Source organism: Carcharhinus amblyrhynchos, chromosome 2 (assembly GCF_965287045.1).
Source record: "Carcharhinus amblyrhynchos chromosome 2, sCarAmb.v2.hapA, whole genome shotgun sequence".
Lineage (NCBI taxonomy): Eukaryota > Metazoa > Chordata > Chondrichthyes > Carcharhiniformes > Carcharhinidae > Carcharhinus > Carcharhinus amblyrhynchos.
Window position 1 is genome coordinate 107,363,295 of NC_137325.1, and position 26,602 is coordinate 107,389,896.

General features: G+C 42.8%; 1 protein-coding gene across 1 annotated transcript in view; it reads right to left on the reverse strand.

Moving 5' to 3' along the window:
• Nucleotides 1-9,672: 9,672 nt before the first annotated feature.
• LOC145357415 (metalloreductase STEAP2-like) overlaps nt 9,673-26,602 on the reverse strand; it is a 44,116-nt gene continuing 27,186 nt past the window's right edge. The window contains exons 5-6 of the mRNA XM_080210744.1: nt 19,317-19,481; nt 9,673-10,569 (exon numbers count right to left, since the gene is read on the reverse strand). Of these exons, the coding sequence (XP_080066870.1) occupies nt 10,285-10,569; nt 19,317-19,481 (450 nt within the window). The 3' untranslated portion in view covers nt 9,673-10,284. The remainder of the gene's footprint in view (nt 10,570-19,316; nt 19,482-26,602) is intronic.

The window sequence follows — 26,602 nt, forward strand, 5'->3', positions numbered from 1 at the left end:
ATTTTTTAATGTTATTTTGAGTGATTTAAAAGTCAAATCTTATCACATTCTGGCAAAAAAATCTTGACAAACATGAAATTCACCAGTAGGGGGAGTGGGCAGGACTTAAATTGCCTGAAAGCCAGGTGATAACAGCAGAGGGCACAATTGTGCATGTGTAGATTTTGGTGCTGTGAGAGCAGCAGAGACCTGTCAGTGCCTCTGCTGTTATAGCTGGCCTCCACTTGTCCCATCCTCCCCCCTTGATTGATCACAGCACCACCGCCCCCCCTCCAATCGCTGTTGCAGAGTGGCAGTGGTTCCCCTCTCCCTTCCACCACCAATTGCTGAGCAGCAGTGGTCCACTCCTCCCTCTCCTCATTGGTTGCTATATAAAGTGGCAGCAGTCTCCCCCTGAACAGCTCGTTCCTCTGCCTCTGTCCCTTGGTACTTCCCAGTGCCTAGTGAATAGTGCCAGGGTGCTGGATTGGCACTGCGAATGTGCCCGATGTGCAAACCCAGGGTACCAGGCTGGCACTTCCAGGCTTTCACTGCCCAAGGGGCAACCCCTCCCCCCCACCCCTGACTTACTGGGGGGGGGGGGGGGGCCCTCAGTGGCTTTTGGTTCTACTGATGAGGTCATCACGCCTGGTCCCCATTGATGGGGGAACCATACATGATCCTCACTGGAAAGAATCATCCCCAGCGACGACACAGAGGCAAGTGAGCCCGGGATGATTCCGTTCCATGCTTGCTAATTTCATTCAAATTTGAATGTATATTCATTTAAATAATATATTCAGCCTTCACCAGATATCTGGTGCCAGTAAGATCGCGAGAGATGGGAAATCGGGCACGAAGCTGATTTCAGGCTCTCTCACGATCTTACTTGCTCACCTTTCCATTGGCCGGTGAGGAATGAAGGTAATATTTCGGTCCTAGATTCTAATAATATTTTAGAGGTATTTTTCTGAGAAGATTAAAGCTTGGACACGCGTCCTTTGTTTGAATAGAGGGGAGTATGGTAGGATGAGAGAAGAATTGGCGAATGTGGACTGGGGGAATGTGTTGGAAGGTAGGTCTGCTGAGGAGCAGTGGAGGATCTTTAAGGAGATCTTTCTTGGTGCTCAGCAGAAATTTATTCCGATGGTTAAAAAGGACAGTAGGAAGAGAGGTAATAAGCCGTGGATAACGAAGGAGGTGAAGGAAAGTGTTAAATTAAAAGCGGAGGAATTTAGAGTAGCTAAGAGCAGTGGGCGAGAAGAGGATTGGGAAAGGTTTAAATGTCAACAAAGATTGACAAAGAAGTTGATAAAGGAGGGTAGGAGAAGCTATGAGGCTGGGCTAGCACTTAATATAAAAAAGGATAGCAAGAGTTTTTATAAATATATAAAAAGGAAGAGGCTGGCTAGGGTGAACGTTGGTCCTTTAGAGGATGAGAAAGGGGAGCTAGTGGTAGGGGATGGGGATATGGCTAAGGTCTTGAATAACTTTTTTGTTTCTGTCTTCACGGAGGAGGACGTGAATAATTTGCCGGGTGTTAGCGATGGAAAGGTGGTAGGAATGGAGGGTCTTAATGACATTACTGTTACTAGAGAGGTGGTGCTCGACAGACTGGAGGGGCTGATTGTGGACAAGTCCCCAGGACCGGATGGAATGCATCCGAGGGTTCTGAAAGAAATGGCGGAGGTGATAGTGGATGCCTTGGTGGTTATTTTCCAGACGTCGCTGGATTCCGGGGAAGTGCCGGAAGATTGGAAAACGGCTAATGTTACGCCGTTGTTTAAGAAGGGTGCCAGGCAAAAGGCGGGGAATTATAGGCCGGTTAGTTTAACGTCTGTGGTAGGTAAAATGTTAGAATCCATCATTAAGCAGGAAATTGCAAGGCATCTTGAAGGGAATTGCTTGATAGGGCGGACGCAACACGGTTTCATTAAAGGGAAGTCGTGTCTGACAAATTTACTGGAGTTCTATGAGGATGTGTCTAGGGCAGTGGATAGAGGAGAGCCGGTGGATGTGGTCTTTCTGGATTTTCAGAAGGCGTTTGACAAGGTACCTCACAAGAGGTTATTGCAGAAGGTCAGGGGACATGGAGTTGGGGGTAGGGTGTTAGCGTGGATAGAGGATTGGTTGTCAAATAGGAGGCAGAGAGTGGGGGTCAATGGGTGCTATTCGGATTGGCGGATGGTGACTAGTGGGGTGCCCCAGGGGTCGGTGCTGGGGCCTCAGCTATTTACCATTTATATAGATGATCTGGAGGAGGGAACCGAGTGCAGGGTGTCGAAATTTGCTGATGACACCAAGATTGGGGGAACGGCAAATTGTGCGGAGGGTGTGGAGAGTCTGCAGAAGGATCTAGATAGGCTGGGCGAATGGGCCAGGAAATGGCAAATGGAATTTAATGTTGGCAAGTGTGAGGTGGTCCACTTTGGTAGGAAGAATGGTAGGAAGGACTATTACTTACGTGGCGAAAAACTGCAGCAGGCGACGGTGCAGAGGGACCTCGGGGTCCTTGTGCATGAATCGCAAAAACCCAGCTTGCAGGTGCAGCAGGTGGTCAGGAAGGCGAATGGGATGCTGGCCTTCATAGCGAGGGGGATTGAATATAAAAGTAGGGAGGTCTTGCTGCAGCTGTATAGGGCATTGGTGAGGCCGCAGCTGGAGTACTGTGTGCAGTTTTGGGCGCCGCACCTGCGCAAGGATATTTTGGCCCTGGAGGGAGTGCAGAGGAGGTTTACTAGGCTGATACCGGAGTTGAGGGGATTGAGCTATGAGGAGAGGCTGAATAAACTAGGCTTGTACTCGTTAGAGTTTAGAAGAATGAGGGGAGATCTCATTGAGACGTATAAGATGATGAATGGGATGGATAGGATAGAGGTGGAGAGACTCTTCCCGCTCAAAAAAGACAGTAGGACTAGGGGGCACAGCCTCAAGATAAAGGGGAGGCGGTTTAGAACGGAGTTGAGGAGGAACTTCTTCACTCAAAGGGTGGTGAATCTCTGGAATTCTCTGCCCGTTGAAGTGGTGGAGGCTGCCTCGCTAAATATTTTTAAGAAGCGGGTTGATGGGTTTTTGATAAGAGAGGGGATTAAGGGTTATGGGGAGAGGGCGGGAAAGTGGAACTGAGCCACGACAGATCAGCCATGATCTTATTGAATGGCGGGGCAGGCTCGGAGGGCTAGATGGCCTACTCCTGCTCCTATTTCTTATGTTCTTATGTTCTTAACTGCAGAAAATAGGAAAAATGCAACAAAAGTAGCTTATAGACTATTACTCCCTTCTCATAACATTGTGGGTGCATCTACACCAAATGGACTACAGTGGTTCAAGAAGCACCCTGCCACTACCTTCTCAAGTGAAATTAGGGATGGATACTAAATGATAGCATAGACAGTGCCACCCACATCCAATGAAAAAAAAATTAAAAACACTTAAAATGTTAGGTTCATGTTGGCCTAACAGCTAGAAATGTAAGATCATAAAACAGCAGTTGGGCTGATTTAGTTGGATACTTGGAGATGAGCCATGTACATTGCTTGCAAAGAAATGGAGTCCAATTGTTTTGCTTTGTGAGTTAAACTACATTTAATTTGAAAACATTCAATGAGCCCTGGTAAGCTATGTCATCATGGAATGAATGGATCGTGAGAATGGATTTCAATTTATCTTCTTTTTTCTGGGGAAATGAGTTTTCTGCAGAAGGGGGCACCAAAAAAATTTGAAGTGCCAATTTGAAGTCACCTCACTGACAAAAACCTGATTCTATTAGCAGGCTCCAGGCTGGAAAAGTGCTGTTGTTAGCTAGCTCTGCATAGTTAGGGCTTAGGAGAAGTCCCAAGAACTGAAAAGGTGCCATAAGGTCAGTGGCTCCATGCTAGAATGGCTTAAGACTTTGAAGGAGCACTGGGAACCATTTAAACTTGTTATAGCTGGGAGATTGGAGCTTTCTGAAATCCAGGGTCAGTGCCATCCCAGTAAAGCTAGCCAGAGTTGAAATTTGCCGGTAAGTAGAGGCTGGAAAGCAGACTTAGAAATTCAGTCTCAGAAGATGAGAGTGAAACTCTGGGAGCTGTCTGGTCGTGAAGGCAGAATGGAAGTGGCTTTGAAGGAATTCAGTGGATTGATCTTAGAAAGGGAAATGTTTGGAGCCTCACGAGGAAGAAATGGCTTTAATGAGATTGCTTGACTGGCAATGTTTATCGGCATCTGGGTGGGTTGATGAGAAATCCATGGGATCTATCTCGGTCACTTTTGCTATTTATTCTACAATGTGATGTGTTTGACCAAAGTTTGCCTATTACTTCACCTGTATGTCATATTAACCTGAAATGTTATGAGTATAAGATAGGTATTGTAAATTGTTTTATCTTTCTGACTTTGTATAACATAGAAAATAGGAGTATAACAAAGAAAATGGAAGAGGCCATTCAGCCCTTTGAGCCTGTTCCACTATTCATTATGACCATGGCTGATCATTCAGCTCAGTAACCCATTCTCACATTCGCTCCAAATTCTTTGATTCCCTTCGCTTCAAGTTCTATATTTAACTGCTTCATGAAAACATATAATGTTTTGATCTGAACTGCTTCCTGTGGTAGCGTATTCTGCTGGCTGATTCCTGTACTGCCAACCTCACCCTCTTGCTCTGCCTGGTAGTCACCCCAGTCCCTTCCTGCCTAAGGAATCTTAGCTTGTAATGTGACCACCTTTTCTTTATGTGCTGTCCACAATACTCTCTGTCTCTATAGTGTCCCCAGCTACCACTCCAGATCCAAAACCTGGGCTTACAGGAACTGTAGCTATAGATATTTTCTGTACACATGCTGGCCCCGAGCACTGGAAATGCTCTCAGCTTTCTACATGGAACAGAAGGAGCACACCATGGCTTGGAGCTCTCCTGCCATGACTTACCCATTTAAATTAAATCTTTGAAAGATGCTTGCTATCAGATTATATTCCTTCTTTCTGGGTTCTCATTATAATTAAATATATATTTACAAACTATAAAACACAAAAAAGATCTTGGCGACTGTAAGTGATAAAAGTATTAAATTCTTACCCACAACCTGCCAATCAACTTTCTCCCTTGTGTTCTCTACTGCTGCAGCAGGGCAAGACCTCTCTCTCAAGATTTAAGAGTTAAAAAGGAAGTGCAAAAGAAAAGAATAACTCTTTGTCCTCTAGATTTTTTTTTAAAAATTTGTTTGCGTGACTAGGATGTTGCTGGCCAGCATTTATTGCCCATCCCTTTTTGCCAAAGGGCAGTTGCGAGTCAACCACATTGCTGTGGCTCTGGAATCACATGTAGACCAGACCTGGTAAGGACAGCAGATTTCCTTCCCTATTGGACATTAGTGAACAAGATGGGTGTTTTACAACAAATAACTATGGTTTCATGGTTTTTAGTAGATTCTTAATTCCAGATTTTGATTTTATTGAATTCAAATTCCACCATCTGCCGTAGTGGGATTTGAACCCATATGCCCAGAACATTTGCTGAGTTTCTGGATTAATAGTCTCATGATAATACCACTAAGCCATCGCTTCCCCTATTCCCATTTTGCTCCAAATTCCTGATATCCACACTCATTCTGGCTGTGTCTCACTCTGGATGGATGATCTCTCCCACAGGTTCGTGCACAAAGCTCACTGGTTGTACACTTTCAATAGTCCCTGTTTCAAATAGAGCTGAGGCCAAAACATTGAATGTTTTCAAGAAGGATTTAGATATAGCACTTGATCCAAAAGGAATCAAGTGATATGGTGGGAAGGCAGGATCAGGCTAGAGAGTTGGACGATCAGCCATGATCATAATGAATGGCATAGCAGGTTCAGGAGCTGAATAGTCACCTCCTGCTCCTATTTTCTATGAATTGAGTAACCCACACATCAGTTAAATTTCAAAAGTATTCACACCTGTTGAGATCCTAATCAGGCTTCAGGTGACTGCCACTCAGCTAGCTAGGTCAGCTCCTTATTGATCTTTAAACTAGATTACTGAACTTACAAAAGAAAAAACTTACCAATTCAATTCCAACTCAGCTCCAAATCTGATACCCACACTCATTCTGGCTGTGTATCACTCCATATGGATGTTCTTTTCCGCAGTATAGTAAAGTTTATTTGTTCAAAAACCTGTGGAATCACATGGTTTTTATCCCCATAGCAAGTGTGTTGAATTTCAAACTTGGTCAACTTTAAACAAAAATTTTTATTACTTTTATAATATATAAATGATTTGGAGGAAAATGTTACTGGTTTGATTAATAAGTTTGCAGACGACACAAAGGTTGGTGGACAGCCTCAAGATAAAAGGGGGGCGGTTTAGAACGGAGTTGAGGAGGAACTTCTTCACTCAAAGGGTGGTGAATCTCTGGAATTCTCTGCCCGTTGAAGTGGTGGAGGCTACCTCGCTAAATATTTTTAAGACGCGGGTTGATGGGTTTTTGATAAGAGAGGGGATTAAGGGTTATGGGGAGAAAGCGGGAAACTGGAACTGAGCAGCGACAGATCAGCCATGATCTTATTGAATGGCGGGGCAGGCTCGAAGGGCTAGATGGCCTACTCCTGCTCCTATTTCTTATGTTCTTATGTTCTTATTTGCAGACGGCAATGAGGACTATCAGAGGATACAGATCCATTGGAGACTTGGGCGGAGAGGTGGTAGATGGAGTTTAATCCAGACAAATGTGAGATAATGCATTTTGGAAGGTCCAATACAGATTGGAAATATACAATAAATAGCAGAACCTTTAAGAGTATTGATAGGCAGAGGGATCTGGGTGTACAGGTACTCGGGTCATTGAAAGTGTAATGCAGGTGGAGAAAGTAGTCAAGAAGCATATGGCATGCTTGCCTTCATTGGCCGAGGAATTGAGTTTAAAAATTGCCAAATCACGTTGCAGCTTTCTAGAACCTTAGTTAGGCTGCACTTGGAGTACAGTTTTCAATTCTGGTTGCCACATTACCAGAAAGATTGAAGGCTTTGCAGAGAGTACAGAAAAGATTTACCACGATGTTGCCTGGTATGGAGGGCATTAGCCATCAGGAGAGATTGGAGAAACTTGGTTTGTTCTTACTGGAATGTATGAGGTTGAGGGGTGACCTGATAGAAATCTACACGATTATGAGGGGCATGATCAGAGTAGATAGTCAGAAGCTTTTTCCCAAGGTGGAAGAGTCAATTACTGGGGGACATGGGTTTAAGGTTCAAGGGGCAAGGTTTTAAGGAGATGTACGAGGCAAGTTTTTTTACACTGAGGGTGGTGTACCTGGAACTCGCTGCCGGAGGTAGTAGCGGAAGCAGATATGATAGTGACTTTTAAGAGGCGTCTTGACAAATACATGAATAGGACGGGAACAGGGGGATATGGCTCCCAAAAGGGTAGGGGATTTTAGTTCAGTCGGGCAGCATGGTCGGTACAGGCTTGGAGGGCCGAAGAGCTTGTTTCTGTGTTGTAATTTTGTTGTAAAAGGTTATTGGACTCAATCAGATGTTATCAAAAATGTGGTGGGCCATAACAATATATAAAATTGTTTTTTTAACAACATATCCAGAATAAATTTCCATATGGACAATAAAGTGATATTGAGAATTGAAAGAAGGTGATGACAAACTAGAGTGAAGCAAGAGAGAAATATGAAGATGACTACAGCCAAGATTCTCCAACCCCGTCCGCTGTGGGATCCTGCAGTTCTGCTGCAGTGAATGGGAATTTGGCTGAGCGTCATATTCTCCATTCTCATTGGGAGTGATTGAGGGGAGTGCAAGACCACAGAATTGTGGCCTCTGTCGTAAGTCTATAAATTGAGTTGAAAGTCCAGTAGGACTTTTTTTCCACCCTGGTTCCATGCAACATTGGGTTTATACATCACATAGTGTTAAGGTCAACAGATCTTGTACCGGTTGGCAGTCATGCTCAGATCATTATCAGGCTGCAAAACTATGTAAAACCACTTTTCCTTTGATTCATATCCGAATGTGTTTTGCAGCAGTGCTGATGTGGCAACATAATACCACTCAGAAAGACAACAAAGTTTCATGTAAAGCTATACCATTAATTTAAAAAACCTGGCATTTATATAGCATCTTTAACATTATTGAACACCAAGTTTAAGTTTATAAAGTTTAAGTTTATTTATTATTGCCACAAGTAGGCTTACATTAACACTGCAATGAAGTTGTGAAAATATCCTAATTGCCTCACTCTGGCACCTATTTAGGTACAGTGAGGGACAATTTAGTATGGCCAATGCACTTAACCAGCATGTTTTCTGGACTGAGGGGAAACCGGAGCACCTGGAGGAAACCCACACAGACATGCGGAGAATGTGCAAAACGCCACACAGACAGTGACCCTAGCCAGCAATCGAACCCGGGTTCCTGGCGCTGTGAGACAGCAGTGCTAACCACTGTTCCACCATGCCATCCCTGAGGTACTTCTCAGTAATCAAAGGCAAATTCAACCAGCAGGAAGGTTTATATAGATGCATTTCCAGTCCCTATGTATGCTGCATAGGCTGGAATTCCCCGATGTTGGATGCCCTGCCACCACTGCCAATGACAACAGAGATTTGGCGCTCAGCCACATCTTGATTCACAGCAGTGGGACTGGAGAATCTCAGCCGCAAACGAGGTCAGAGAATCCCGGCCAAAGATGTGTGGGTTAGGTGGACTGGCCATGATAAATTGCCCCTTAGTATCAGGGGGATGAACAGTCTAAATGTGTGTGGTTATGGGAATAGGGCCAGGGTGGCATTGTTGTCGGTGGAAGCTCAATGGGCCGAATAGCCTCCTCCTGCACTATAGGATTTCTATGATTCTTCTTGCAAATTTGGTTGTCAGCAAAATACAGTTTGCACGGATTTCTTGCCAGCTAGCCCCAGTGATTAAAATGCAGGAGCACTGTTCTACTTGTCTCATGGAGATAGTAATAAATAGAATCAAAATTAACACCAGGAATTGTGCAACATGTATGTGAAAATAGTCGTATAGGTACTAATTGCAAAACAATTCTGGATGCAATGGATACAATGCAAGTTTCTCATCAGTAACTTTGTTAACATTTGTTTAGAAACAAAAACTGCTTGGCAATGTCAGTTTTTATTACATTTAATGAGCAGTTCAATCAACAAAGACTAAAATGTAATTTATAACATTGATGGATTTTATGAAAAATGATAAGGTTAATGTCTATATATATAATACAAGTTATATACCTTGACATAAACAATTATAGTATAATTATGAATACTGCACATTACTGACGTGCCAAGATTATGCTGGATTTGTGTAATAATGCAGTGATATTCCACTTACTCCATGGTAAACAACAATTCCTTTGAAAATCTGGTCTAAGTTGTTACACCAACTGTCATATAATAATTTACACAGGTGGATCTTATGTTGGTTTGTCTGAATTCTTATTCTACTGAAAGCAACATTTGAACAAAAATAAATTCCTTTTTTGTTACACCAGTTGCTGAAATGTCATTTAATCCTACAGAAAGAGTTAACTGCCTTTATTGTTCAACTATTCTCTCAGGATTTAAAGATTTTACAAATTGAAGGAGCTATGTTTAATAAACACTCTTAAACACTTAAAAAGAGAACTACATTGAAATGCTGATCCGAATTTACCAGAAGCAGAATTAAATAAAACAAATGACAATACAAACTAGGGCTCAAACCAGTACAACACAATACCTTCGTTATGTGTTGAGCAGGATTCATTTTCCTCAGCAACTTCAAAAATCATGTGTATTCAATAATTTAAGTTTTTTTAAACATTAATTACTTTACATGTCTGAGTAGCGTGGCAAGTGGAGTTCAGAATTCAATGAGCATTCTTGTTATTGTTAGGATGAAAACAAGTTCCTCATCTTTTCTTCCAGAAAAGCAATAGGGCAGGAAGTTAAAACATTTAACAGGTTCTCCTGACAGGACCCAGACATCACATTACTAAAACTCTTTACCATTTTTAATCATTGCATTAGATCATCTTAATACTGAGTTCATTTAATGTGTTAAATTTAAAAATTGGCACGAACAAAATAGAGGATTGAATTCATAACCTGCTACTTATGAACTGAGTTCAACCTGTGCGATTACCATGGATCCTCTCTTATGATTCGCTTCTACACACTTTATATATACCCCATCATTAGACAGCAGGCCACAAAATACAACCGGGGTTTCTAAGATGACTTGTCACTAACTTACAACATTATTAAACAAACTTGACACAGCAGTCTTAATTTCATATGGTTGAATGATTTTAAATGGAATTACCTATTAGTAAAATGTCACATAACAGTAACTCTTTCTGGAGATGATTGAAGCACTATTGCTGAAGGATCATTTGTGAATTGGCTCTTTTCCCAACCCTTGCGTATTTTTCTCAATCTTCTATTGATGCACGGAAGCAACAAGATAAGTTTCCCAATGATGACTGTGAAAGGCAGTACAAGAGCTAGTACAAAGTTTGGTGGTGTGTAAAACCTGTAGTATTGCTCTTCAAAGGCTCGTTTCCATCCATAAATCAGAACATGAAAGGTGCTGATAAGGAGGGCCACATAACCAAGTGTAGACTTCAGGAGAAAAGAAAGGATATTATTTTCTCAGTAAAATTAATTTTCATCAATTCACTTTGTTAAATTTTGTGCACAATGTCTATCCGAATGGTATCTTTTAGTAGAGTCAGATGTTTGTGATGAATGAAAACCAATATTTTAATTTGGTATCATGGGCTTAGTGGCCTTGCGTACACAGACAGGATTAAATGTAAAGGTATTTAGAAAAAAAAGTATTTTTGATGGAGTCAAATGATTGTCTCCTTGGCATCTATATCAGGCACAATTTTGGTTTGATACAGTGTTACTTGCTGAATTTGCAGAGACCACGTAGCCGGGTTATTATCCCTGAGATTTCCTATTGTATCCTTGGGTTTCATTGTGGCTATCTAGGTATTAGGGAGATAAAAGTTCACTCTGATCCATAGGAGATGCAAGGGCTGCTTACAGGAATAGCCAATATCCATAGCCAAAGAATAATGGAAAATATGCATCTGTTGGGTATGTTTTATAAATGTATATAAAAATTTCTATGCGATTCATACATTACATTCTTTTGTGGATTTTTTCTAGTTTGGTTAGAGTCAGTCAATGTCAATTTATCCACTGTTGTGTGATGTACTGTAGGCCTTAAATGGTTATGATTTGAACATTCTGTTCAAATGAATTTTATGGAAAAGTAAATTACAGTAACTCAACCTAAGAATGTCACAATAACCTCAGAAATTTCCCCTGGCTTGCCAATTCTTCAGATGTCAGATCACAAAGCTGAGGATGTTCATAATTTTACAATATTAATGCTTGTGAGATGAAAGATTACTGCAGTATTATGCTAAATATATTCTAATATTCTAATGCTTAAAAACCTTTATTCCTAGTCTGCCACTTCTCTTCCCCCACTACCCCCATCCACTTATTGACAAAATATTTTTCTTTCAAGCCTTCTCTTGTCTGAAAGTGGGCAGAGGTAATGTTTTTACCCTTTTAGTTTGTTTGTCTGTAAAATATATCTCAAAGAATAATAGATGGACTTTATAGACTGGAATCAGAGAATCCCATAGGCCATTTGGCTCATTGAGTCTGCACTGACCACAATCCCACCCAGGCCCTATTTCTGTAACCTCTGATATTTACCCTGCTAATCCCTCTGATACTAGGGTTAATTTAGTATGGCCAATCAACCTAACCCGCATATCTTTGGAGTGGGGGAGGAAACCAGAGCACCTGGAGGAAACCCACGCAAACACAGGGAGAATGTGCAAACTCCACACAGACAGTGGCCTGAGGCCGGAACTGAACCCAGGTCCCTGGCGCTGAGGCAATAGCGCTAATCACTGTGCTGCCCAGAGTGAAACTTGGTATATACATAAGGTATGGTCTCCAAGGAGAAATGGAGTAGTGTTTGGCAAAGATGCGGAGACAAATCCTGAATTTTTAAAAGATCCATTAACATTGTGGAACAGGGTGAGCTGAATTTTTGCCTAACAATGTTGTGGGTTGTTTCTTCCTCATTACTTTGACCAGTAGTTACTTCTGGAAGTAGAATCCGTATTTATCTTAGGGCTACACTTTCTTTACTACAGATTGCAAACTGGTAAACTGTAGTTTCTAACCAGGTAGATTTAAAAGAGCCTACAAACATAGAAGCAGGCCATTCAGCCCATTGTGCCTATGATTGTTGTGTAAAGCTATCCCAATGTAGCCCCAATCCCCATTATTTCCTCATCAGCTTGACTTTTGAAAGTTCTGTTGAATCTGATTCCAGAACCCTTTCAAACAGTTAACCTCAACTACTTTCTGTGGTAGTGAATTCCACACATTCACCACCTTCTGGGTGAAGAAATTTCTCCTCACCTCAGTCCTAAAAGGCTTACCTCTTATCCTCAAACTACGACCCCTAGTTCTGGACTCCCCCACCATTGGAACATTCTTTCTGAATCTACCTTGTCTAATCCTGTTAGAATTTTATAAGTTTCAGTGAGATCCCCTCATTTTTCTAAACTCCAATGAATACAAACCTAACTGATTTAGGTTCTCCTCATATGACAGATTTTCCATCCCAGGAATCAGCCTGGTAAACCTTTGCAATATTCCCTCTATAATAAGGGCATCCTTCTTCAGATAAAGGACACCAAAACTGCACACAATATTCTAGATGTGGCCCCACCACTGCCCTATAGAAATGCAGCAAAATGTCCCTATTCCTATACTCAAATCCTCTCGCTATGAAGGCCAGCATACATTTGCCTTCTTTACTGCCTGCTGTATCTGTGTGCTTACTTTTAGTAACTGTTGCATGAGGACATGCTGAATATCAATGCTCAATTTGCACCCAGTAATAATCCGTCTTCCTATTATTGCTACCAAAATGGATAACCACATTTATCCACATTATACGGCATCTGCCATGCAGTTGCCCACACACTCAACCTGCCCAAATCACGCTAAAGCATCTCTGAATCCTCCTCAAAGCTCACCCTCCCATCCAACTTTGTATCATCTGCAAATCTGGAGATAATACATTCAGTTCCCTCTTCCAAATCATTAATATATAATGTGAATAGCTGGTGTCCTAGAACAGATCCCTGCAGAACCCCACTAGTCTCTGACTGCCAATCAGAAATAGACCCATTTATGCAAACTCTTCACTTCCTATCTGCTAACCAGTTTTCTATCCATCTCAAGATATTACCTGCAATCCCAAGTGCTTCAACTTTATGTAGTAGTCTGTTACGTGAGACCTTGTTGAAAGCCTTCTGAAAGTCTAAATAAACCACACCCAATGGTTCTCCTTAGTCAGCTCTACTAGTTACATTCTCAAAGAATTCTAATAGATTCATCAAGTATGATTTCCCTTCTGTAAATCCATGCTGACTTTGTCTGATTATATCACTGCCTTCCAAATGCCGAGTTATGAAATCTTTGATGATGGACTCTAGCAACTTCTCAGCCTTGTTTTCAAATTGAAATGCAAGGGGAAGGAAAAGATTAACTTGTTAATTTTTGCTAATAAACAAACTGTTTGATCTAGGCACAATGTGACGGCTGAATAGTCCCCTGACCTAAGCACTATACTTTTATACATTACTGGAACAATAAAATGCAGCCGTGATCTCCACATTTGGACTGCTGCAGTGTAATTGGGCACAGGAGACTCGCATTATAAGCCAGATGCCTGAGGCCTGATCTGCACAGCACATGACTATACAATTGGGGAATGCTTTGTTTGAAAGGCTCATTAAAGAGCAAATTGCATTTAGATGAGCCTCATACTCCAGCCTCAATATATACCCAATTGGCTAAGCATCTGTATAAAATGGGTGCTGCAAAGGAGACCTGCTGTATCACATCCTCGTTGGATTTCGCAGAAAATTACTGTGCACTGCTTTGGTCATGGTCCTACTGGACAAACTAAATTAAGAAAGTTTTTGAAATTCTTAAAACTGTGCTGTATCTTTTGTCCATGAACATACATTTGATGTATATGTCTTATATGTCTAGGTGTGCAGGCTTTACCTGTCTGAAGGCATCTACAGTTCAAATCAATTATTTCCACTATTTACCTGTGGAAAGAAGTTGGGAACAAACAAAAGCCCTTCATATCCACCTCATCAATTTTAAAACAAGGATAACAAGTTTAACATCAAGACCTTGCTTGACCAATGTAGGTCACTGAGCACAGAGGAGATAGGAAAGCAAGATTTGGTGCAAGTTGAGACATGGGCAGCAGAATTTGGATGACATCAAGTTTATGGAGAATGTGGGACACCAGCCAGGAGTGCATTAGAACAGTTAAGTCTAAAGGAACAGTGGCGTGAAAGGTGGTTTCAGCAGCAGATGAGCTGAGGCAGGGGCGAAGTCAGGTAATGTTACACAGGTGAAAATAGTCTTAGTGATGGCATGGATGTGAATTCAGAAGTGCATCAGGGGGTCAGAAATTAAGATTGCAAATAGACTGGCTTAATCTCAGACTGTTGCTCAGGAGAGAGATGGAATTGGTTGCTAGGGAACAGAATTTGGAGCTGGGACCAAAAACAATGGCCCAGATTTTTGTCACGATCGAGAGCCTCTACATTGTAACAAAAATGGTAGATGAACCTGAAAATCTAAAGTCCCACCTGAACATGGCACTTCCTATTTTTACATAGGAGGGTTACAATCCTATCCTTAGGAACTGTATTGTGATGGTATGAGGCATGGATCGTATCTTTCTCTACATAAAAATGTGATAAACACTTTAAATTGTTTCAATTAAAAATGTGCAATAAATAATGCTTTCTCTGAAGATTTGAATTTGAAGTGCGCATTGGGATACAGTGGGCCCTTCCTGGCTCTCCAACCAGTAGTTGAGACCCTTATCGTTTCCCCAAGATTTCCCACAGAATGCATGACATTCTGTAAGAAGTTCAATGGCTCTTATTCTGAATGGCAAGTGATACGAAAGGTAATTTCACTTATTTTAGTTCATCCAGCCACAAAGTGTTGCACCTGTTCCTAAATGATGTCAAGGTCTTTACCTCTACTATATTTCTACATTACAGATTCACAGAATACTATAATGTAGAAGAGGCCTTTCAGCCCATCAAGTCTGCACCTACACATGAAAGACCCTGATCTGCCCATCTAATTCGATTGTCAGCACTTGGCCCATAGCCCTGAATGTTATGGCGTGCCAAGTACTTATCCAGGTACTTTTTAAAGGATGATGGCATGAATGTGAATTCATCCACTCTATCCACCCTGTCCACATGCCTCTCATAATCTTGAACACCTCAATCAGGTTGCCCCAAAGAAAACAAGCCAACCCTATTCAATCTCTCTTTATAATGTAAGTGTTCCAACCAGGCAACATCCTGGTGAATCACCTCTGTACTCCTTCCAGTGCAATCACGTCCTTCCTATAATTTGGCGACCAGAACTGCACATAGTATCTAGCTGTGGCCTCACCAAATGTCCACACAACTGCATCATGAATTCTCTGCTTTTGTAATTTATACCCCAATCGATAAAGGCGAGTGTGCCATATGCCTTTTTCACCATCCTATCAGCTTTCCTGTTGATCATTCTTGGTGTGATTTCAGTCCTACAGTTAGCTTCTGAAGTCTGAATCTGTTCCCTTACCTTTACTCCTGCAATTTAATTTAAATAGTGTTAACTAGACTTCGCAGAGGCATCTTAAAATGCTGACAAGTCCAAAGCCGGAATTTTATCATCCCACCCGCCATGGGAATTGGAGTGGGCAAAGGGCAGACTATGAAAAGGTTCCTTGGCTGGGATCTTAAGGTTTCGGGACAAGCGAGGCCATAAAATCTTGCCCCAAGTTTCTTCAGTTTTTAGCCCACAGCTCAATCCCCAGACACTGGGTGCAAGGGTTTTGAAATATATGATGTGGGGATGCTAGCGTTGGGCTGGGGTAAACAAGGTAAGACGTTTCACAACACGAGCTTAAAGTCCAATAGGTTTATTTGGTAGCACAAGATACTAAGTTTCGGAGTGCTGCTCCTTCATCAAGTGAATGGGATTTCAGTTCACAAACAGGGCACGTAAAGACACAAACTCAATTTATAAAATAATGGTTGGAATGTGAGTCTTTACAGATAATCAAGTCTCAAAGGTACAGACAATTTGAGTGGAGAGAAGGTTAAGCACAGGTTAAAGAGATGTGTATTGTCTCCAGCCAGGACAGTTGGTGAGATTTTGCAAGCCCAGGCAAGTCGTGGGGGTTACAGACAGTGTGACATGAACCCAAGATCCTGGTTGAGGCCATCCTCATGTGTGCAGAACTTGGTTATCAGTCTCTGCTCAGTGGCTCTGCGTTGTCATGTGTCGTGAAGGCCGCCTTGGAGAACACTTACCCGAAGATCAGAGGCTGAATGCCCGTGATCACTGAAGTGTTCCCCAACAGGAAGAGAACACTCTTGCCTGGTGAATGTTGAGCAGTGTTCATTCATCCATTGTCATAGCGATTGCATGGTCTCCCCAATGTACCATGCCTCAGGATATCCTTTCCTGCAGCGTATCAGGTAGACAACGTTGGCCGAGTTGTAAGTGTGTGTACCGTGTACTTGGTGGATGGTGTTCTCTTGTGAGATGATGGCATCCATATCGATGATCCGGCATGTCTTGCAGAGGTTGCTGTGGCAGGGTTGTGTGGTGTCATGGTCACTGTTCTCTTGAAGGCTGGGTAGTTTGGAAAATGGTCTGTTTGAAGGCAAGAAGTGGGGGCGTGGGGATGGCCTTGGTGAGATGTTTGTCTTCATCAATGACGTTGAAGGCTCCAGAGAAGATGTGTAGCTTCTCTGCTCTGGGGAAGTACTGGACAACGAAAGGTACTCTGTCCGTCGTGTCCTGTGTTTGTCTTCTGAGCAGGTTGGTGCGGTTTTCACTGTGGTGCGTCGGAACTGTTGATCGATGAGTCGAGCACCATATCCTGTTCTTATGAGAGAATCTTACGGCGTCTGGAGGTGTCTGTTGTGATTCTTCTCATCTGAGCAGATCCTGTGTATACAGAGGGCTTGTCCGTAGGGGATGGCTTTTTTAACGTGTTTTGGGTGGAAGTTGGAGAAGTGGAGCATCATGAGGTTATCCGTGGGCCTGCAGAAGTGCTTAAGTGACGTCCTTGATGGAGATGCATGTGTCCAAGAATGCAACCGATTCCAGACAGTAGTCCATGACAAGTCTAATGGTGTTGATGTCATCAAATAGTTGTTTCAGTGATTGTTCAACATGAGTCCAAAGGAAGAAAATGTCATCGATGTATCTAGTGTATCATATCAGTTGAAAGTCCTGCACGGTGAAGAGGTCTTGTTTGAACTTGTGCATTAAGATGTTGGCATATTGAGGTGTGAATTTGGTCCCCATGGCTGTTCTGTGTGTCTGAATGAAGAACCAGTTGTTGAAGGTGAAGACATTGTTGTCCAGGATGAAGCAGATGAGTTGTAAAATTGCATCTGGAGATTGACAGTTGTCGGCGTTGAGTACTGAGGCAGTTGCAGTAATGCCATCATCATGGGGAATGCCAGTGCAGAGTGCTGAGACATCCATTGCAATGAGGAGTGCTCCTGGTTCAACTGCTCCACGTGTGCTGAGTTTATGTGGGAAGTCCGTAGTGTTACAACAGAAGTTGGGGGTTCTTTGTACAATGGGTTTCAGGGTGCCCTCAATATAGCCAGAGAGGTTCTTGCACAGGGTCCCATTGCCCGATACGATGGGATGGTCGGGTGTGTTTGTCTTGTGTATCTTTGGGAAGCAGTAAAGATCTCCAACGCGGAGGCTATGCGGGATGAGAGCACGGAGGGTGCTCTGAAGATCCGGATCAAATTTCTTGATCAGTCTGTAGAGTTGACAGGTGTGTTATTTGGTCGGATCTGTGAGTAACTGTCTGTAGTGTTCCTAATTGTCCACAGCAAACTACCCAGCCTTCAGGAGAACAGTGACCACGATACCAGACAACCCTGCCATAGCAACCTCTCTAAGACATGCCAGATTGTCAACACGGATGCCATCATCTCACGTGAGAACACCATCCATCAGGTACACAGTACATACACTTGCAACTTGGCTGACGTTGTCTACCTGATACGCTGCAGGAAAGGATATCCTGAGGCATGGTATACTGGGGAGGCCATGCAGATGCTATGACAACAGATGAATGAACACCGCTCGACAATCACCAGGCAAGAGTATTCTCTTCCTGTTGGGGGACACTTCAGTGATCACGGGCATTCGGCCTCTGATCTTCGGGTAAGCGTTCTCCAAGGCGGCCTTCACGACACACAACAATGCAAAGTCGCCAAGCATAGACTGATAGCCAAGATCCACCCATGAGGACGGCCTCAACCAGGATCTTGGGTTCATGTCACACTATCTGTAACCCACACAACTTGCCTGGGCTTGCAAAATCTCACTGACTGTCCTGGCTGGAGACAATATACATCTCTTTAACCTGTGCTTAACTTTCTCTCCACTCACATTGTCTGTACCTTTAAGACTTGATTACCTGTAAAGACTCGCATTCCAACCATTATTTTGTAAATTGAGTTTGTGTCTTTATATGCCCTGTTTATGAACTGAAATCCCACTCACCTGATGAAGGAGCAGCACTCCAAAAGCTAGTGTCTTGTTGTACCAAACTTTAACCTGGTGTTGTGAGACTTCCTACTATATTTTGAAATATAACCAGTTGATTGACACCTCTAGCTTTTCATAATCATGTGACTGTGCCATGAGGCTGCCTTGTGAGGAAGAAATCTTTAAAATCAGTTCAATAAAGACCTCTCACTAAGAATGGACTGATGAAGATTGCTGCCCTTCTACTTGAAACATGGGGGCGATTTTCCCACCCAAAAAAAACTAAGTGCCAAACGGGTGGGAAAATAGGAGATTTTCCGGCCTGTTTTTGGGCACATTTAGTCAGTTGAATTTCTGACACTCTGTACATCACACAGTCCGCCGGGGGATTCATGCTGGTAGGGAGCAGAGAACAGGGCCTAATCCCGTCCGTAAAATCCCACTGGCATAAATTCTGCCCTTGAATATCAAATCATGATGTGCACTGCTTTCCTCATGACTTCCTTAACACACTGGCTCAAGGAACAATCATGCATTTTGTCTACCAACTCTGATTCTAAGCTACTTAGTATTTCTTAGTTCATGTTGGGTTGATTCATGTCTCACTAAATAATCAGTAAAATAATTTGCCTGTTGTCATGTTTCTTTTTAATGCAAAAAGTTACTTATTATTAAGAAATGAAAGAGAAACATACATGAATAAAGCTGAACTCCCTCCAATTCAAAGAACTGCTGACTGAAGGAATTGATGTAACTGCTAGCAATGAGAGTAGACCCAGACTCATAATTCCAAAAGAAATATACATTTCCATTCTCCACACCTCCTCTTCATTCCAGGAACTTTCAATGTTGACGTGAACCTATGAAAGGACAACAATGAATGAAACATATCAAATTCAGGCATTTGTATTCCAGCCACCCACCTTAAATATAATTTGCAAATTCATAAAACTCACAATTCCAAAAAAATCATAAGTTAGCTTCATCACTGAACATCAGACAATTAGGAATTAAATGAATGCCAAGATCAGGAATTAGAATTTTTTGACACAAACAAAATATTGTGCATGACGTAATAGGAATAATACTTCAGGGCAGATCAACAGGGAAATGGATACATAGCATTTGGGCCACTGTGTCTTCTTACTTTGGTTTTTAAGTCGCTGTTCCTCTTTACACTGTCAGCCACCAAAGCCATATAGGGTCCACCCCGGTGCTTTAGCACATACACCATATCCATTGTTGTTGCCGTTTTGTGCTTGGCATGTTCAGTGTAGGCCACCGAGTCCCTGATCACATTCTCCAAAAATATCTTCAACACCCTGCGGACCTCCTTATAGATCAAACCAGAGATACGCTTGATGCCTCTGCGACGAGCCAGACACCTAATAGCAGGCTTGGTAACGCCTTGAATATTGTCGCTGAGAACCTTGTGGTGCTGCTTGGCTCCACCTTTACCGAGCCCTTTACCACCTTTCCCTCTATCCGACATGATCCTACTTTACCAAACTTTAAAGCAAGTTTTGTACATGTGGTATTTCTGAAAGATGTGATATATTGTATCAGTGCAAATCTTTTTCTGAACGTAAAAACATTTGATTTGAAATGATGTTTCCCCACAGATACTTATTTGTTATTAACCATATATTAGGCAAGACAGATGTCTGGCAATCTGGTTCACAAAAGTCTGATTCATAGTGCCATATTTGTTTGCATCATGGGTGATATTTTGGATACAAAATAGTGACTGCTCTGCACATTTCTGACGCACCTTGTTAGCATGGGCATTAGGACTGTTCATTCACAGTATGCAGGGTTGGCATAAACAGTCCATTAACTACTATCCTGTTTCCTGTTGCTCAGCCAATTCAATATCTATGTTGTTAGTGTTCCAAACCAACATAACCAAACCATCTATCCAATATTCCATACAAAAGTCAACTAAGCATCTTTGTACGTTCTCTTTGTGCTTTTTCCTGTCCTAATGCGACTGTACAATGCTATTCAGTGTGGCTATGGCTTATTTTCAACGAGGGAGACTGCAGGCTTTTTATAGCGCCAGGGGCTGAGGTTCGATTCCCGGCTTGGGTCACTGTGTGGAGTCTGCACATTCTCCCTGTGTCCGTGTGGGTTTCCTCTGGGTGCTCCAGTTTCCTCCCACAGTCTGAAAGATGTGCTGGTTAGGTGCATTGGCCATGTTAAGCTGCACCTGTGCTAACACCAGCACCCTTCACTCCCAACGCCCCCCCTCCCTTCCACCTACAACCCCCATTCCCACTCTCTCAATGCTGTTTTGTGGGAGGATAAGGTGAGGCTTTGAAAATCGTTGTTAGGCAAGTTGTAAGGTGTAGTGAATTGTGCATTGTATGAAGCTAGTGACGCAGATGTTGGAAGGTGGCATTTGAAGATGTATTCACTGACCTTGACCACTCATTTCCTTCATCTTCTCTGTCTGCTGGTCTTAAAAGGTCCGATTTGTAAAAGGTTTATTTTGAGTCAATCCAGCATCTAAAAGCCATGGACTTGCAACAAAAAAATTCCTAATTCGGCACTGCTTGGCAATCTGATGCAAATGGGGAAAAAGAACGTCTTTAGGATGGGGTTGAGGCATAAGGTTTTGGTGCAGGGAACAGGGAACCTCATCGTGCATCTGGCTGTGATATCCTTGGGAGTGTGTAATACTTGTGTGGAAAATGAAAAATGTCATTCCCTTGACAGAATTTTTCACCTTGGCAATCACACAAGTAAAATTAAATGTCAGCAGGAGCTCTGTCCACACATGGAGGAGTTCCTAAGGAATTGACTTAGAGAAGTGGGTGCGTATCACTCACAGGAAAGTGCACGTGGGAAATCTAGAACAAAGAACAGCACAGGAACAGGGCCTTTGGCCCTCCAAACACTGCAGAAGACAATGTGTCCTATCTAGACCTAATTGGATAATTGGATATCTAATTGGATGCTTTGTAAAATTTTGAACCACAGGTTGGATTTTCCTTTTGGTGTCTGGAACCTGATGTTGGGAATACCACTGATGTGATTTTTCAGTGCCAGGTCAATTAATGACAAAATGTCACGTTTGTCATCCAAGTAAGAATGGGTGGCATGCTCTTGAGGCTGGAAGATTAACAGGAAACTCTGCAACAATGGTAGGTACCTCTTTTCATTGGCTTTGCTTCAGACACCACAAAGGGCATGCCTGCTAACAAGAAAATTCCAAGCTGCATAGGTGAGGGCTCTTAACAATGCTAATTTGGAGCAAAATTAGAACATAGAACATAGAACACTACAGCGCAGAACAGGCCCTTCGGCCCACGATGTTGCACCGACCAGCTAACAAACAATGACCCTCTAACCTAAACCAATCCCTTTCCATCCATAAACCTATCCACGGATCTCTTAAACGCCCCCAAACTAGGCGCATTTACAACTGCAGCAGGCAGGGCATTCCAATCCCTCACCACCCTCTGGGTAAAGAACCTACCCCTGACTTCCGTCCTATAACTACCCCCCCTTAATTTAAAGCCATGCCCCCTCGTGCTAGCCTTCTCCATCCGAGGAAAAAGGCTATCACTGTCCACCCTATCTAAACCTCTAATCATCTTATATGTTTCAATAAGATCCCCTCTTAGCCGCCTTCTTTCTAACAAAAACAACCCCAAATCCCCCAGTCTCTCCTCATAGGACCTCCCCTCCATACCAGGCAACATCCTGGTAAACCTCCTCTGCACCCTCTCCAAAGCCTCCACATCCTTCCTATAATGTGGGGACCAGAACTGCACACAATACTCCAAATGTGGCCGCACCAGAGTTGTGTACAGTTGCAACATGACGCTGCGACTCCTAAATTCAATCCCCCTACCAATAAACGCCAAGACACCATATGCCTTCTTAACAACCTTATCTACTTGATTCCCAACTTTCAAGGATCTATGTACACATACACCTAGATCCCTCTGTTCATCCACACTATTCAGAGTCCTCCCGTTAGCCCTGTACTCGACACATCTGTTATTCCTGCCGAAGTGAATTACCTCACACTTCTCCGTATTAAACTCCATCTGCCGCCTCTCGGCCCAGCTCTGCAACCTGTCCAAGTCTCCCTGCAAACTATGACACCCTTCCTCACTATCTACCACACCTCCAACTTTGGTGTCATCAGCAAATTTACTAATCCACCCAACTATACCCTCATCCAGATCATTAATAAAAATTACAAACAGCAGTGACCCCAAAACAGATCCCTGAGGCACACCACTCGTAACTGAACTCCATGACGAATACTTACCATCAACCACCACCCTCTGTCTCCTATCTGCTAGCCAATTCCTGATCCAATTACCTAGATTACCCCCAATCCCATACATCTGCATTTTCTGCAGGAGCCTTCCATGGTGAACCTTATCAAACGCCTTACTAAAGTCCATATATACCACGTCAACTGCCTTACCCCCATCCACCTCTTTGGTCACTTTCTCAAAAAACTCAATAAGGTTAGTAAGGCACGACCTACCTGCTACAAAACCATGCTGATTATCTCCAATCAATTCATTACTCCCCAAATAACTATAAATCCTATCCCTAATAATTTTTTCTAAAACCTTGCCCACAACAGAAGTAAGACTCACCGGTCTATAATTCCCAGGGAAGTCTCTGTTCCCCTTCTTAAACAATGGGACGACATTCGCTACCCTCCAATCTTCCGGCACTATACCTGAGACCAACGACGACCTGAAGATCAGAGCCAGAGGCTCTGCAATTGCCTCTCTTGCCTCCCAGAGAATCCTAGGACAAATCCCGTCCGGCCCAGGGGACTTATCTATTTTCAAACCCTCGAGAATATAAACTTAAGAATTACTTAAGAATATAAACTTAAAAATTAAGAGTCAATTGGGAAAAAATGGATTTTAAGGACAAATTGTTTTTAACTAACTTGCTTGACCTTATTGATGAGACAAGGGAGAGGGTTAATGAGGGTAATATTCATCATGGTATAAATGGTGTACAATGCTCATGGTGTACACTGGTTTCCAAAAGGCATCTGTTGAAGTGCTGCATAATAGGCTTATCAGCATAGTTAGGATTGATGGAATAAAAGGGACAGTGCAGCATTGATATGATACTGGTTGAGTGGCAAGAAACAAAATAATGGTGAATAGTTTATTTTTGGTCTTAAGGAAGGTAGATAATGTGGTTCCACTGGGGTCAGTAGTTGGAGCCTCACTTTTCTTGATATATATTAATGATCTTGGTTTGGGTGTACAGGACATAATTTCAACATTTGCTTATGACACCAAATTTAGAAGTACTGTGAGCTGTGAGGAGGGTAATGATGAACTTCAAGAGGACATAAGGTGCAGAATGAGCAGAGAAGTGGCAGCGGTTCATTTTGGTATGCAGAATGGGGAGGAGCAATATAAAATAAAGGGTACAAGGGGAAGCAGGAGCAGAGGAACCTGGGGGTATGTGTGTATAAATCATTGAGGGTGGGAAGATAGCTTGAGAATGGTTAATAGAACACACAGGATCCTGAAGTTTATAGTTATGGACATTGAAGATAAAAGCAAGGAAATTATAGTAAAGCTGTATAAAACACGAGTTTAGCCCCAATTAGAGTATTGTGTCAAGTTCTGAGCACCATACTTTAGGAAAGAACGGGTTTAACGGGGACGCAGAAAAAATTCATTAGAATGGTTCCAGGGATGAGTTGGGTGGATAGGTTAGGAATGTTTTTCTTGGAGAAGAGAAGGTTAACAGGAGATTTGCTAGAAGTGTTCAAAATTATGGGGGTCTGGATAGCGTAGATGGGGAAAAAACTGTTCCCATTTGTGGAAGAATGGAGAAATGGAAGGCACAGAAAAGGGAATTTGCAAAACAAACAGTGGTGGCATCAGAAAAAACCTTTACATGCTGGACTATCAGGAGAAGTCAGCTGAATGGGATTAGGCAAGTTGCCCTTGCAGAGAGACAGCATCGACAAGATAGGCTGTGTTGTATCCATTTTATGATTAGGCACAGTGGCTAGCACTGCTGCCTCACAGCACCAGGGATGTGGGTTCAATTCTGGCCTCGAGTCACTGTGCAGAGTTTGCACGTTCTCCTTGTGTCTGTGTGTGTTTCCTCTGATTGCTCTGGTTTCCTCCCACAGTCCAAAGATGTGCAGATTAGGTTGACTGACCATAATGAATTGACCCTCCTGTCAGGGGGATTAGCAGGGTAAATATATGGGGCTACAGGAATAGGGCCTGGGTGAGACTGTAGTTTGTGCAGACTCAATGGGCCAAATGGCCTTCTGTATTATAGGGATTCTTGGATTGAATGTGTTAACTTCTAGATATTTGAAAGATAAATGAGGCAATTTTCCTGTTTTGCTGCTAACTATAATGGGATTTGCACCAGGAAGTTCTCAGAATGAGATCTTCCCCACATCCACTGGTGACACAATCAGGTTCATGCCCAGTGAGAACTTGGACCTAATTACCATCAATCTAAATAAATTTCAGGTCCACCATATGTTCTCCCCCACCCTCCCCACCCCAACCTCAGTGGCATTAAGTTATGCTGGCAGAAATCACTACTGGTTTCTAGAAAAGAAAACCAGTTGTGATGATGATGCCGGGGCTTTGGATATGAGTATGACCCTCGGATGCTGAGGTGCCCCCCCGGCACCTTGGCAGTGTCAACCTCGTGACAACCTGGTGCTGTGAGTGCTAACCTCATCAGATTAAGGAGTAAGGACTTGAAGTATTAATTTTGTTTCTCTCAATGGACGTGGGCAGATTTCTGTTTTTCCAGCATCCTCTGCTCTTGTTTCAGATTCCAGCAACCACAGTATTTTGTTTATTTTGACAAGGAAATTTCTAGAGTTGTGTCTGCTCTGCACCGTGCTCACAGACTACAGCTGGATGGTATTACTGCACCACATGGGTTCAATACACCTGGACTAAGGCCCACAGGAAATAGCCCAAGTTTATATTTATGATTATTATCCAGTCACTTCTGCTAGAAAGTGCTGAAGTGTGGATGTTGGGCACATGAATGATCTCGGCTATAATACTTTCTACAGTTTAACATACGCACAGTCTAGGCCATAACTTTCCAAATTAAGGTCCATGAAGGCAGCAGATTTGCAATTGCCTGGGCCAATTCTTTGAGAACACATTGCATTTCATACTTTTCTCTGCATTAGTTAGTTGGCACATAGGGAGGTAGCACGGTAGTTAGCATTCACTGCCTCACAGTGCCAGGGACCCAGGTTCAATTCCAATCTTGGGTGACTGTCTGTGTAGATTTTGCACATCCTCCCTGCGTCTGTGTGGGGTTCCTCGGGGTGCTCCAGTTTTCTCCTCCAGTCCAAGATGAGCGAATTAGGCTGATTAGCCATACTAAATTGCCCCTTAGTGTCAGGGGGTTAGCAGGGTAAATGTGCAGAATTATAGGGATATGGGCCCGAGTGGGATTGTTGTTGGTGTGGGCTTGATGGGCTGAGTAGCCTCCTTCTGCACTGTGGGGGTTGAGTCCATGTAAAATTCTAGATAATCTGTACAGCTGACTTTCCAGATGGTGGTGCTTCAAGAACAAAAAGTGTTCCCAAAGGCGTAAAGGTGAAGAATGATCAAGATCCAGGTTATTGAGTCCCTCCATACATTTACCACCCTGCTGTGATTCCTTGGGGCTGATCTAGGCCTGTGCCTGTAGTAGACCCGGTGCAGGTAGGTGCAGCTACTAAAGAGGTGAGAGAGAAAGTGATCCTCGTTTCCTACCTCATTTCCCTACATTTGTTGGGTGGCCCAGCAGAGGCATGTTAACCTGCTTCCAGACTCTCTGCCAACTGGAGGATATATACAGTGCAGTGTCCAAGAGAAAGCTGAAAGTGTAAAATTAGGCTTTGTTTTTGGTATCATTCCACCCCACCTCCAGTGATTTTTAGATCAATTTGGAACCTGGTTTCCACAGAATTGTCACAGCACAAAAAGAGGCCATT